The sequence below is a fragment of the Spermophilus citellus genome (assembly GCF_964194105.1).
Source record: "Spermophilus citellus genome assembly, chromosome: X".
Taxonomy (NCBI): domain Eukaryota; kingdom Metazoa; phylum Chordata; class Mammalia; order Rodentia; family Sciuridae; genus Spermophilus; species Spermophilus citellus.
In genome coordinates, this window is record NC_138190.1 from 106,201,695 (window position 1) to 106,216,811 (window position 15,117).

General features: G+C 37.8%; 1 protein-coding gene across 6 annotated transcripts in view; it reads left to right on the forward strand.

Annotated features, from left to right (window-relative positions):
* The window catches only part of MID2 (midline 2), a 92,570-nt gene that overhangs the window by 21,746 nt on the left and 55,707 nt on the right, over positions 1-15,117 (forward strand). For 5 of the 6 annotated variants that reach the window (XM_081278387.1, XM_081278384.1, XM_081278383.1 and 2 more), the window contains exon 3: positions 5,425-5,520. The exons of the other annotated variant lie outside the window; for it this stretch is intronic. In XM_081278387.1, coding sequence (XP_081134513.1) covers positions 5,425-5,520 — 96 coding nt within the window. The remainder of the gene's footprint in view (positions 1-5,424; positions 5,521-15,117) is intronic. 6 annotated transcript variants of the gene reach the window in all.

Sequence of the window (15,117 nt, forward strand, 5' to 3'; positions counted from 1 at the left end):
ATGTAATTCATACATAAAGTGACAGACTGAAGCGAAAGCAAAGTAAGTACTTTAAGACAAGCAATTTAAAAAAGAAGGCAGAATGTGACCCCCAAAGCATGTGAAGATTCTGGCTTCTGGCTTTTGGAAGAGCTAGGAATATCTGTGTGTAGACAGGATGTCTAAAAAGAACATGTCAACAATAGTAATGGGGTCACTGGCTCAGATTATTTTTAAAGATGAGATTGTCTTCTGTCAATTGGGAAGAGTCAGGCTTGGATGTATTATCCTTTCTTCCCCTCTTCACTTCTCCCTCTCCTACTCACCTCAAGGTTCAATTTCCACATCAAAACTCCAAGATTGGAATCTTGCCTAGGTTTAGATAATGTTCCCCTTGTACCTGTTAGAAAGCCAGATAGATACAGATATTCAATGGCAATACTAGATGTTTCAGTAGAACAAACAGAAAGGCTGCATCCCATTTTAGTCTTTAGAATTTACTGTGTCAGGTTGGTGCATGTAAGCGTGCTCATAAACGTGTGAATACATCTGCCTTCATAGAGTATGACAGATGGAGATCAGAGTCCAGTTTGTCCTGTAACAATAATCTCTTGCTTTAATGAAGAGCTGGTGTTTTGATGCATGGCCAGGTTTTTTGAGGGAGCACGTAAGAAAGTTACCTGAAATAACCTGTGACTAGAGAAGCTAAAAAAAAAAAGTAATTGTTTTTATAGGGTTAGACAAGTCATTTTTTAAAATTGGATGGATGCTTTCTGGAAGAATAACCTGTGCCCACCTTTCTCAGATGGCAAAACATGTTCATCTTTGGGAAAGGTACTATGGAGCACAAAGAGGCTGTCTATATAACACAAATGAAGTGGAACATGGGTAAAAATGGAATCAGTGTAGACTGCCAATTTAGCTAACTTGGGCCGTTTGAATCTCAATTATGCAAGCCAGCCAAATCTTCTCCTTGCTTTGTGTTGTTTAGACACATGTACAGTTTTGTAAGAGCTAGAATGATATAGACATCTGGAGGGAAAGAGGGTCTCCCAGTTTCATAAACAAATTGGTTTCTCTAACCCTCACAAAGGGGAAGCACAGAGGACCCAGAGGTAACCTCCTGCAGCAGGAAATGGGAGCTTCATCCTGCTCTCCCTGCCAACCTCCTGTCCCCATTTCCTCCCAGCAGATATCTCCATTCCAATCTCCTCTGCCACTTTGGCTCTCTTGCTGTCATGGTTCAACTATTCTGAGAAAGTTGTACTAACTGAGTTTAGACAGAGGGAACCTGGCCCAGTCATTAACAGGACTGCACAAGAAAAGAACAAAACAAACCAATTCTTCAAACTAAATGACAACAAAGCATGTTTATTTTTACCTAAAGAGAATTTATACACTCATGTGCACATACACACATGTATACACACACACACACACACACACACACACACACACACACACACACTTTGTTTACTCAGCCAGAGTACAGACAAGATAATCTGTTGGCCAAATCAATCAAATCATTCAAACCTAGAATGGCCCAGAATTTTTAGTTCTAAATCATTTGTCAGTGCTAGGCTTGATAAGGAAAGGGTGAGGAAACAGGCTGCATAATTGCTTCAATTCTCTGCTTCCCTTTGCATATGTTCATTATTGAGAATCAATTCCAATTTGAGAGGAGGCTTTAATTCTTTGTAAATGAATAGGAAGTGAGTAAGTAAATGTTCAGTGTTTTCCTCAAATTATGTCTCATAATGTAAGAAAACAGTGGCAAAAAGCCATCAACAGATGGTGTTTTCATTAGCCAAAGATTTATTTTTCAAAGCATTTTCATATTAATGAAGCAAGGTTGAAATTAGAATCATCTTGTCATTTCTAGTTTGGTGTTGTTAAAATGCACTAGCATTCTGCAAATTGCTAGGGGGCCAGAGCAAACTAACCATTTACCATAATTTTGTGATGGTAACCCAAGGCCCATAGCCTAACCAGACCCAAAATTATGTGTTCATTTCTAATTTTTGTTTTCAGTGGCTTTATAGAGAAGGCGTGATCTCAGTTTGGGGCCATAAATGAGGAACACACAGCAGGAATCTTAGTCCTGCTCTGCACTATGAATTATTTATGAGTTATCAATTTCAGGACCAGTGTTGCAACAGGTCACTTATGATTGTTAAAAAAAAAATTCCCCATGGAATCCTATGTTTGAATGGAAATATTTCACAGTTGGAAACAGATTTCTAATACTGTTTCTGCTCTGCATTTATCAATACATATTATATTTACCTAATAGGTTGATATATTCATTTGTTGATACATGGAATTTCCATTGATTTAAGAATTTAGACCACTTGTAGAGGAAATTGTTGACCAATTGGATGTATTACCAATTCCCACTCTCTAATTTAAGTTAGATCTTTTGACCAAACTGAGCTCTGTCACAGTGACCTTACAACAAAACTTTTGAAGAGGAGTCTAGACTTGTAGCCTCTACTATGTCACTAATGACGTACTCTTTAACCCTATGATTTGGCATCTGTTTAAAAAACCCTACTGAAATTCCTTTTTCAAAGGCTATCTGTGATCTCTAATTAGCGAATCTAGCTGCCTTTTACCAATGCTCATATTTCTTGTACTCTCTGCATATTTGACAGTGACAAATCTTTTCCTCAAATGTGTTTCTATTCATTATCCTCTTAGCTTGGCTCAGACCTGCATTAGCAACTGCCTAATATTTCAGTCTTCTAACTAGTGTCTCTTTCCCCCAGGCTTTCCTGTTTCAGTCTGCCCCACATACTGCTGCTAGGTAAATGTCTTAAATGAAACCCTGATTCCATTAGCTTGCTCAACAGCCTTTGGTAAGCACTTTATACTGGAAAAAAATGTATGTACAAATTCATCTACACACTTCATAACAGGACTTTGATCTCCATTTCCAACCTTGTCCCCTACTAATCTCTTTGTACCCTCTGTTCTAGCCATCTAAACTACCATTCTCTGAACAGTATCTCTATCCCTTCCTCCTACCTTTCTTTTCTTTCCTTTACCTCCCCCTCCCTCCCTCCCTTCCTTCCTCTCTATATCTCTGTTTCTTCCTCCTTTCCTCCCTCTTCACTGCCTTCCTTTCCTTTCTTTTTGAGATGAGATCTTACTTATATTGTCCAGGCTTTCCTGGAATTTCTGGGCTCAGGTGATCATACTGCCTCAGCCTTTCAAGTAGCTAGGACTAGAGACATGCACCACAGTGCCTAGCTACTTTATTCATTTTTGCTTTTGCTCATGCTATTCCTTGTGCCTGGAACACCCTGCCCTCTCCCATCTGTCTGATAAAATCCAACATATACTTCAAAATCCATCTTAATTTCATGTCCTATCTGTGAAGTCACTGTACTGAACAGAGTAGATGCTCAATATATTTTTGTTATATTAAAAATCCAAACTGGGGCTGGGGTTATAGCTCAGCGGTAGAGCGCTTGTCTCGCACTTGTGAGGTACTGGGTTCGATCCTCAGCACCACATAAAAAATAAATAGATATTTTTAAAGTTACCATTTAAAAAAATCCAAACTGTGTTTTTCCCCTATCTGGTATCTATTTAGCTTAGAGATCATGCCCAAATCAATTGTCAATACTCTGCCTTTTTCCTTCTTCCCTTTCCTTGTGCTTACTAAGGAGACCACAGATGGAGATGTTAGTAGGATTAAATAAGGTCAGGGAGGAAACCCTCAAGCCAAGAAAAGTGTAATAAATGTTGAAAAACCACTTTTATGGAAATAAAGCTGAAGAAAATGAGGCACTTGGCAAGAAGGGAAGCAATGGTTAAGGTGGTCTTCAAAATCCAGTTTGAGGGCTAGGGTTGTGGCTCAGCGGTAGAGTGCTCACCTAGCACGTGCGAGGCCCTGGGTTCAATCCTCATCACCACATAAAAATATATAAATAAAGGTATTGTGTCAAACTACAACTAAAAAAATAAATATATATTTTTTTAAAAATCCAGCTTTAGAACAAGTGAAATCAGAATATCCAGCCTAGAAATACATGTGTCTGTGTGAATATATCCTCTGAGATATATTCGTAGGGACAGTGCCCACTTAATGAGCTATGATACTTAGTAGATAGGAAAGGGCCAAGAACACAAGCCCCCTCTCTTCCTCCATGTCTGCTCACTGCCCACTGTTATTCTTATCCTCTCTTTCAAAAGTGCGAACTTTGAACAATTAGAAACCATTAATAACCACAGAGACAGCAATGAAGCAGTTAATAAGACTGACAGAAGGAATAATATCATGACAAAGGCCAACAAGTTGGGGTATTACATTTGGAACAGACTTTGCGGTATGTTGGTATGTTGGATGAGAAGGTATTGGGACAGGTCCTAGAGGAAAAATAGCCATCAAAGATAAAGACTTGAGGAGAGAAAAGGATTTAAAAACCCATAATTCATCTAGAGTAAAATAGCACTCAAATCTTCACATAAGGAATAGGAGAGAGTTGCCTGCTCAACTGAAAATATACCGGAGTTCCAAATACTGTTCTAGCTACTTTATTTTCAACAAATATGCAAAGTACTCTCCTAATGTGTACATAAAAGAATGCATGTGCTAATAAATGATGGTAAGCAACGGATGTCCTCTAGACATAGTTGAGGCCTTGTGTTTGAAGCTGAGCATATCTGTGGATGTTGCCTTAGTTCCAAAGAAGGAATGTTGTGAGATGCAATGCTTGATTTTTATGAATTTCTCTTTGATGGAGCCTACAGATAAATTTATAGTGTCATCAACAAGAAGACCAACAAAATAAAACAAAACACAAAAACCAGAGTACTGAGTCAAAACTGTGTCTAGGGGATAGAGATCTGGGTTCCAATCCTCACTTTGCTGCAAACTTATATGACTTCAAAATGCTTTACACTCACTCTGAAGTTCAGCTTTCTCATCAGTAAAATACTAGCATCTCCTTTGTGAAATTGTTACAATATATTAATGGTATATATGAAATTGCATGGAGTATAATCTGGCAAGCAGTAATCATTCAATAAATTATAGTTTTCTTAGTTTACTCATTGGTAGAAGAGATGCTACCAATTTTTATATGCTATAAAATTACTATGAGGGAAAATTGAGATATTTGCTGTGAGATATTTTGAAAAGTTCCAAATATTATAATATTATAAAATATTACATTGTTTAATGTTAATAAATCCCTACATCTACCTACAAAGTGAGGAATATTGTCTTTTGCCCAATAATTACACTCTGGAACAGATGGACAGCATTATTAACTAGTATCTAGAACAGGCCGGCCTGTAGCAAGTGCTCAATGAATCTCTGAAATATCTATTTATTGAATGATCTCTACATGATATTGGTTCTTGGTCTCATTGTTCTTTTCCCCCCCCCCCCTTCTTCCCTGTTTCCCTCTGGCTTCACATTCTCTGCGATGACAGCAAACTCTGGAGATGAACCTCACCAACCTGGTTAAACGCAACAGTGAACTAGAAAATCAAATGGCCAAACTAATACAGATTTGCCAGCAGGTTGAGGTATGTAACAGAAATATTTGCAATTTTTTCAGAGGACCTGGATTGGGCAATCATTTGGGACTTGTATTTTGATAGAGTATAGCTCAGTCATTTGGAACAAAGGTCCGAATGGAAGTTTTAGAAAGTCTCATTCCTTTAGGATGTTTGTCCTAAGAAGAAAAGTGACAGATATCTATGTTTTTAAAAATGGGTAATGGTGATGAATTGCGGGGATAGCAGTCAAAGAGGGCATCCCTCTCCTTTCCAAAAAGCAGGTAGTATGAGAATCAGAGATGAAATGTGCTTCTTCTTTCACCAAACTGGACATTATCACTGCCTAAAGATTTTACTGGGGTATCATAAGGAAGTTGGGAACTCTGAGTCCTTGAGGTAAGGTGAGGGACATTAGTGTAATATTGTTTCTGTAACAATATGATTAAGACTGCTTGCCTGTCCTCCCTTCATTCCCTGCCTTTGGTCTTAGCTATACCATGCACCCTACCTGGCCCTCACTCATCGTCTTTCCTCTTATTCTTTTCATCAACAAACAATGTCTACATTGAGGTTGTCTGTGTATTGTAAAGTGCTGTACAAGTATAAGGATTTTTTAAAATTGTTACCTACATAGAATATTAGAGCATAGCTTAAAAGAGAAGTTGACTTCTTCTTTATTGAGCATCATGAAAGAAAGATTTTATTCCTTTCTCTTTCTCAACAACATGCACAAAACTTCAGCTTTATCAGTGTAGTTTTGTTGTTGTTGTTGATGGTCCTTGATTTTATTCATTTATTTATACACAGTGCTGAGAATCAAACCCAGCGCCTCACACATGCTAGGCAAACACTCTTAACACTGAGCCACACCCCAGACCCATGTATCATTTAGTTTTGTGTTGCTTTTGTTGAAGAACTGATCATAGGCCTTAAAATCTAAATAGGGCCATATAAAAAAATAGAGGATTCCTCATGGGTAATGATGGATAAGAATGTTTCTGATTCTATTTAGAGCCTGATTTTCTAGTTCTAATCTTACTTGTATGACAGATGAATGTTAAGTGTTCAAGTTTATTTTATTTTAAGTAGTTAAATATTTTACTATAATACCACCTGGGTATTCCTATTTAAGAGACTGTAGAGACTTTGTTTCTTATAAAGCAAAGACTTGCTCTTATTATATGAATAGCGCCACATCTTCCAGTTGTTTGGACTTAAAGTCTTGGGTTTCCTGGAGTAGAGTGTACTTGTATGATGAGCATACCATTGCAACTTAATCCCTGTGTGGCACTCTGTGGAACAGAATGGTACTTTATGTAGGTATATATGGTACTGGTTAAACTTAGGTGTGAGAGCATAGAATAGGATAGGGGATTAGAGAAGAAGCATAAGACATAAAAGAAAAAAAATTGGAATGTGAGTTGGAAAATTGGGTTCTAGACTTGGCTGTTCTGTTAACTGGCCACATAAATGTAAGTAATTTAACCGCCCAGCTTCAGCGTCCTTACCTATAAAATAAGGAGTTAAAACTGACTCTACAGCCTTCAGTGTATTTCCAGATTTCATATGTCACAATTCTGTAAATGGTTACTTTATTCTGTACTTTTTCTCTACTGTCTCATCCTTTCCAAGAGGAGAGAAACAAAATAGTAGTTCAGAGTGGTTTTCAGCTAGTCAGAATCCCTCTGTGTTCTGTTCTTTCAAAGCTTCTGATTATGCTGCTAGATTACAGCATAAGAAATCCACACTGGTGAAGGGACAATGGAGTATTGTGAATAGGAGACTAGATAAGTGATCCTTTGGTTTAGAACTTGCATGATTGAAGGTGGAGTAACACTTAATAGTGAATAAAATATGGTTAGAAATTATAATTATCACCTTCCTCATTCTAATCAAAAGACTATTAAACACAGAGCAAGTAGTAGTCAAAATAGCAAAGTAAGTGGTTTATTTCTATTGCTCATTTATGTTAGCACCTCTCTAGTGTTTCATCTCCTCACCCCAGGGAAGCTTATCACTGTGACCAGCCTTACCCAAACACAGCCCTATTCCAACCTTTCCCAGCTCTTGCTGCCAACCAAGCCTTTACATTCTGTGCCCTACTGTTTTCAAGTGGCAAGGAGCTAGTCTCCCCTCCCAAATTAATTCATCATTGTTTTGGTAGGGGAGGACTCACTCTGACCTTTTGGATAACAGTTGATGCTTTATCAGTGCTTTTCTGAAGTTAGCATTACACCCTGAGCCTTAAGGAGGTGGCACTAGTATAAGTAAAATAAGAGGGGAAAGTAGCCCTGTGATGAGCTAGCAAAGTAAGTATTCAAGGAAAACTCTTAAGGATGTTTGTTAAATCCCATCATGTATGTACTGTCTGTTCTGGCTACACAAAAAGTCACCTTTTACTAGTACTTCTGTATGCATGTCACCATACCAGATCCAAAGAAAACAGTGCAGATGCAGTGTCTACTTTCTGAGGGTTTACACTACAAAAGCCTACCCTGATGTGGATATCCACATGCAATAAATATGGACAATGGGATAAAAACATTAACTGAAAACTAAGAAAGAATAGTGAGATAATATGATAAATGTTGAACATGAAAGTATATTTTTCTGGTTTAACTTAAGAGTTTTTCAGTTTAGGATTCTATCCTTGATAGGGGCCTTATGGGATAGCTTGTGGAAGGCTATGTCTGTCCTCTATGACATCATCCTGTGTGAAAGGTTAGGGCTGTGCCCTTACCTTCCCCTTAATAATAGGGTGAATCCAGGCTACTTATTATATTCATTCAATGCAAAGCCTGTGTGTCCAAAATGCTTCAGGACAAGCCCCAGGATTAGAAATGGAGTTAAAGGAGGGACTTGAAATTTCATAAATGCTTATAAATACTTTATAAAATGAAATAATAGGATACTGTCAAACTTGAGAGCCAGACACTTAAGGATGGTTTGGTTTGTTTTCATTTTAACTAATCCAGATTTGTCTATAAGGAATAACTATATTCACAGTGCAAACCAGGCATTTTACATTGGGTGGGGGTGGAGGTTTCACATCTAAGGCACTTCTGAGAAAACTGGAATAGGCTATTTCCCTGCCAAACCTGTTCCCTTCCTTATTGTCTGCAAATGTTTTTGTCACAGATTGACTTTTCATAAAGAAGCCATAAATACTGCCTCCCTATCCTAGTTCTTTCTCCCTGTTCTCTATTCTCTTCAGAAAGTAAACAAAGCTGCAGTCTTCCTATTATTACAGAAACAGAGATTAAGATCACCACAGATTTATTAGCTGAATTGTAGCTTGTTATACTTGCTGCTCAGCTTTCAGAATTCAGTAAATAGGCAGTTGAAAATAATTTCTTTGGGGTCATGGGAAGGAGGTAGAAGCAGATCAAGACTCCCTTTAATCTGGTTAAGGAAGGGCATGCCTTGACCTTGCTACTCTGGCCACTTGATCTCTATATATAGTTCTTTGTCCTGGCTCATCAGGCATCCTTTGTTTATATTTCCAAAGGAAATCTCTGTATAATGCATAGTCAAGGAAAAATGTATACCAACAGATGGATACTTCCTTTTGGCTTCCAAGATTCCATGATTCTGTGAATAACAAGCATTCCTGAAAAATAGCAAAGGGAAAAATAAATACTTAGTAATCACTCAGTCAACAGTACTTCTTGGAGCATACACGACATGCTCAATATGATGATCATCTTAGAAGCTACAAAAGAAATACACATGGTTGATGACCCCCAGGAGCTTTTAGTATAGCTGGGGAAAGCACAATATCTAGTGGAAAATTATGCAGTACAGTAAGTACAAATGAATGTAATAGAGCCCTTACAAGTTTACTTTGTTTTGTTCTTAGCTTTTAGGACACTGAACACATTAAAACACTTTCCTGGAAATTTAATGTGCCATCTTCTTTTTTCCTCTCCAGAGTTGCTACAATATGATGGGTTAATCTATCCCAGAAGCTGCATGGGCAGGTTGCTTTTTTATGGCCCTTCACAAACCTTTTAAGGAGCTGGGTGGCCCTGCTTTTTCAGGCTTAGGACAAAGAAGAAAGAAAGAAGATGAGTTGAAAGAGAAGAAAGAGAGGTTTCCCTTAATTTGGGGAATTTCAGCTTTCTACCTAGCACTGGGTCTCAGCTTCAATCACTTTTGGAAATATTTCTCTTTGGAGTTCACATTTTAGGTGGCTTGTTCCTTTCCCTTTTCTGATGCTATTGCTCCCTGGAAGGGTATTAGGTTTGGGAAGAGCAAAAATCTTGGGGCCTATGTACTAGCGGTTTGACCTCTTCTTCAAGCCCCAAAACAGGTCTTTGAAAAGCAAGTAATTTAAAAAGTGCTGCTATAAATGTTTTCGGGAGATGATCCCTAAATGTTTTAGGAAGATTGAGCTAGAAGAAGGAATGGAATGTAAACAATTCAAGTACAAACATGTTTGTTGGAGGAGCCCTCTATAAGCACTGAAGACATGATAAAATTCAGGTGTGATTAGGGTGAAACAAGTGTAATCAGGAAAAATTTAGTGGAGATAATGCATTTCGGTCAAATGTCAAAGAAGAAAAAAATAAATTACTTCTCTTTGCTGGAGAGGCACACAGCAGAAGTATTAGTGAGGATGGGAATGACAAATCATATGATTGAAATGGTTCCCTAAGCTTCTGGGTGTATAACAGTAAATAGAAAATGATTCCTGCCCTCGAGGAACACAGATTGGTTGAGAATCTTACTGGCAAAATGGCAAATAGAATATGAAGTGATCATTGTTGTAATGAAGGTAATTTCAAGATGACAAGCTAAGATAGAAGAAGAAACACCTAATTCTGCCTGAGGGACTTGGGAAAGACTAAAAATTGGAAATATAAATGGAATTATCTTGAAATATGAGTAGAATTTTGCCAACAAAAATGAGATAAAGGAGAATAGGTGGTGATATGCAAGAAAATAGAACGGTGATAATCCTAGAGATATGTATCAGAAGTTTGGTTCAGCCAAAATGTAAGTTGTAAGAATCATTGCAAAAAGTGAGTCTGATGATCAGGTAGATGCAATGAGAGAGACTACTAGAATGATCCATAGCTTTATGCCTTGGAGGGCTAAATGGGTCTGTTGCCTTTACCTAGGTTAGGAAATAGAGTTCTTTTTATACATGTGAGGTTTGTTGTGCATGGCTCAGAGAGTCAGGTGGGAAATGCCTGCTAGGCAGCTTGTTGGCTGTATCTGCAGGTTAGGAGAGGGATCTGGGAAAGGGATAAACCTGGAAGTCATCAGCATCTAAGTAGCACTTCAAGCCGTGGAGAATGTGCAGGAGAAGGGGAGCTAAGATGGATTTCCAATAATTGTTTGTTGCTCAGAATACAACAACAATTGATCTTCTGAAAATAAATATAAAGACTGTGGTGCTTTAATGAGATTACCAAGGTATGGTATATATTTTTAAAGTTAAATATCAGAAGTAAACTCTTCATTTGTGGAAAGAATAAAAGTTTTAGGTTTCATGTTTTAAAGAGTACGATAAGAAATAACAGTGAGTATTTCCTCTCCACCAGGTGAACATTTTATATGTGTTAACTCATTTAATCCTCACAAAAATTCTATGATGTAAACACTGTTGTTATTCTTGCTTTGCAGTTAGATAAATGGAGGTACAGAAAGATGTAAGTGATTTGCCAAGGTCATGCCACCAGTAGGTAACGTAGTGGGGATTTGAATCCAGATTCTTTTTCTTCAGAGCTTGTACCCCTAATTGATCTATTACACATTCTTTTGCAAGACTAATGTATATACTACTTGGATGTCTCCTTGTCACTGGTGGTTCCTGGACCCATTTTTCAAGATGACTTGTAGTGAGTAAGAAATATGAGATAGGGATGTGGGTTCTGGAGGAGAGCAAAGGAAAGGTGGAAAGAACAGTTAAGGGAAGAGGAATACCATCAGAAACCAAGGATCAAAATTTCAAAGGAAAAGAGATCCTTATGGTATGAAAGTTTTGATAGAATCCATTGGTGCAGAGAAAACATAGAATAAAATATCATTAGTGATCTTTGAGGGACAAAGTTCTGTGCAAAGATGAAAATAGAAGATAGATTCAAAGAGGTCAAGAAGAAAGTAAGTTGTAAGGAAATGCAAAGCTACAAAGAGTTGGATCATGAAAATGAGAGAGAAATAGGGTGGTAGTTTTTATCCTTTTGAAGTGGAAAACAATTGGAATTGCAAATAAACACATGTGTAAAGCTCTTGGTTATTATTTTGTTACTGAGTAACTAACAATAGAACTTACTAGATCCACTACTTCCAACCACACATGCTCCCCTTCTTTTCCTGACTTGGTGTTCAGGCACCTCTCCAAGGACTCTCTTGCCCATTTCCAGAGCTTCCCTTTCTCACTATGGGGGATTGAACCCAAGAGTGCTTTACTATTAGCTTCTTTCCCAGCCCTTTTAGTTTTTGTTTTTATTTTGAGAAAGGGTCTTGCTAAGTTGCAACCCTGGAACCTGTTATCTTCCTGCCTTAGCCTCCTGAGTGGCTGTAAATACGAGCATGCGCCATTGTGCTCACCAAAGCCTTGTTTTTATAACTTGGTTGCCCTAGAAATGATATGTAGGTTCTCAGATGCAGTGTGATATGGTAGCTTTGGAGGTGGACAGACAGGAATCATGCCAAGTGTGTAACTGAACATCTCTGAGCTTCAGTTTCATCATTTCATCATCCATAAAACTTGGACTGATATCTTAAAAGGAAAAGGTAAGACATGGAAAACTCCTGTTACTGGACCTGGCATTATAATCAAGGCTAAATAAATGGTGGTGTGGGAGAAGAAGGGGTGGAGGGAAAGGTAGAAAAGGAGGAAGAAGAAGCAAAATAGTAGTAGGAACAGTTGTTGATAGTAGTACTTATGGACATCATACCTTTTGCTAGAGATTATCCTATCCTTGACCTTAGGACTTCCAGAGGATTTATCACTATCTCTGAGGGGGGTGGAGGAAAGTCATTCCCAAAGGTTCACAATTTCAAATATAACATATATGAACCAGAACTTTCTTTGGAAAGAGGGAGGTGTAATGAAATTGCAGCACGAAAAATGCTGGCAATCCCAGTCCTATGGCCTTATTCAATAACCCCCTGTAAGTTTGAAAAGGACATAAACTAAAAAAAGATTCTGTGCTCTATTAGCTGCTAGTTGTCAGTTACTAACTTAAACAAATTTTATTTGGTAGGCGAAAGTTCGTTGCCCTTCTGCAAGAATATCTAAGGAATTCTTTACATTGATACTTCAGTAAACTTGCCTTTTATCCTGCCCAAAGCCCTCTGGGTTACTGCCTCTAAGAAAAGGCAAAAGAGAAATTTTAGGGAGGGATGCATCTTTCATTTCTTGACTTCTTTGGGATTTTTAAATGTTTATTAGCCAAAGTATTCTGTTAGTATTTTTTTGTGAGAGATGGAAGAGTAAGGGAAGCAGACATAATAGCTCCCGAGAAGGACTTGAGCTACCAGTGCCTTATGAGAATAAAATACCTATTTTGAAACTACGGTGGGATTATAGGAGAAGAACATGGTTTCCATGGACAATGCAAGAATAAGTGCCTATTGACCTAGTCATTCTATTCATTTATATTTGAGTACTGACTAATTCAGTGTATTTCATTCAATATATTAAGTATATAGCAATTTACATTTAATATAGGTGAAAAACTTAAATCAGCTGCAATCTGAATGTGGGCATAGCCTATTTTTATACTAGAAAAGAAAACACTTTATAATATTTCAGACACCTAAGGTGTTCAGTCCTTTTTCAAAAATGCTTTGTGACAATTCTTGATGTATCACAGTGAAATAACATCTTCGATGCCATTAAATGTTGCAGTTGAAATATATGGAAGAACATATAATATGGATTAGGGATAAAGTGAGTTGGGATTAATATTGTTTTCCTTCCCCACATATATAGGATAGGAAGGTTTCAGGTATGGTCATGTCTTCTTAGCCAAAATAGTTCATATAGGCATGCATTATCATTCTGTTTTTACATTTTGCTTGGGTCCAATGAATCCCCTCTTGTAACCCCATTTATAATCTGCTGAATCCCTTTTCCATTACCATTCCTCAGTGTTCAAATTCCATATGACACTAAATGACCAGAACACTTGCCTAATTTTTCTCCCCTCCTGCTTGCTCCACTCTTCATGATCTGCCCAAGTTATGTATTTCCAATGAGCTCTTGGAAAGTTGATACCTAATAAAGACCTATCAAGCCTAACTTGCACCTTTGAACATTTTTGGTCCTACTCTTACCTCCATTCTCTTCTGCCATCAACCCAGCCAAAAACCCAAATTAAAAAACAATTTCAAACCTAAACCAAACATCCATTACCACAACAGACACGCATACAGCTGTTGAGACATCCTTTCTGTCTCTGCCTGTCAAGAGGAGTCCAGCTGTGTGGTATGGTTAAGCAGGGACTGGGAGGGAGAGAAAATCATATTTGAATAATTTATTCTGGGTACTGTGCAGCAGGCATTCTTGTTTCCAGTCTCACTTAATGTTTATGACAACTCTGTAATATAGTTGATATTCCCATTTTGTAAAAGAGAATTGGAAGTTTAGAGAAATTAGATGCCTAACTCAAGGTCACACATAGGATAAGCTGGGACTCCACTCTATATCTCTCCTACCCCAAAGCCCATGTTCTTGCCATTGCACTAGGCAGCTTTTCAGAGAAGCTGTTTGTTTGCTTGCCACTGATTAATTTGTGTTCAGAAAGGAAGGAAACAACTCTGGAATTCCCACTGTTTTTCTCCCCCAAATAGTTCTAGCTCTGGAAGAATAGATGGTCTGTTTGGGGACTTGACATTAAGGATCCAAGGCAAACCTCTTATGTATCCCTGCCTTTGGCCTATCTTGATAATCCAGAGTGGCTCTATCCTAAGAGTCCTTCTTGGGTAGGGAGAAGGAAACTGCTAGCATTGGCAAAAGGAAGCAGTAGTGCCTAACATCAAGAAGTTACTTGCTCATATTATTTTTCAGGCAGGTGGGAGGTGAAAATAGGATGGGTAGTTCCAGGTAGCAGCATTATTCCTAGCCATATAGTCAGTTTATTATAGAATCTGCACTTTGTTTTGTCAGACTACTTAGCTAGGTCCTCCTTTTTAAGGCTTTGCATGACCATGTTGCAGGGTAAAAGTTGTCTTGATGAGACACAACTTTCATTTTTTTTTCCAGGATTCATTACCATCCCCCAGCTTTCTTTCTTTTTGTTTCTTTTTATTGTCACATTATAATTATATATAATAGTCTGATTTATTGTTACATATTCATACATGCATACAGTATAATAGTACAATATGGTCAATGTTGTCCCACTTTTTCTTCCCTCCTCCCTCCCCCTGATCCCTTTTCTCTGTTCTATTGGTATCCCTTCTCTTTTACTGAGTTGAAAAGAGAAGGGATTTTTAAAAAATCTTCTCTAGTTTCTACATAGGCAAGAAAACATACTACTCTTAACTTTCTGAATTTGTCTTATTTTGCTTAACATAATGCTCTCAAGCTCCGTCCATTTTCCTGCAAATGACAGTTGCATTATTCTTTATGGTTGAGTATAACTCCATTGTGTATATATATCACAT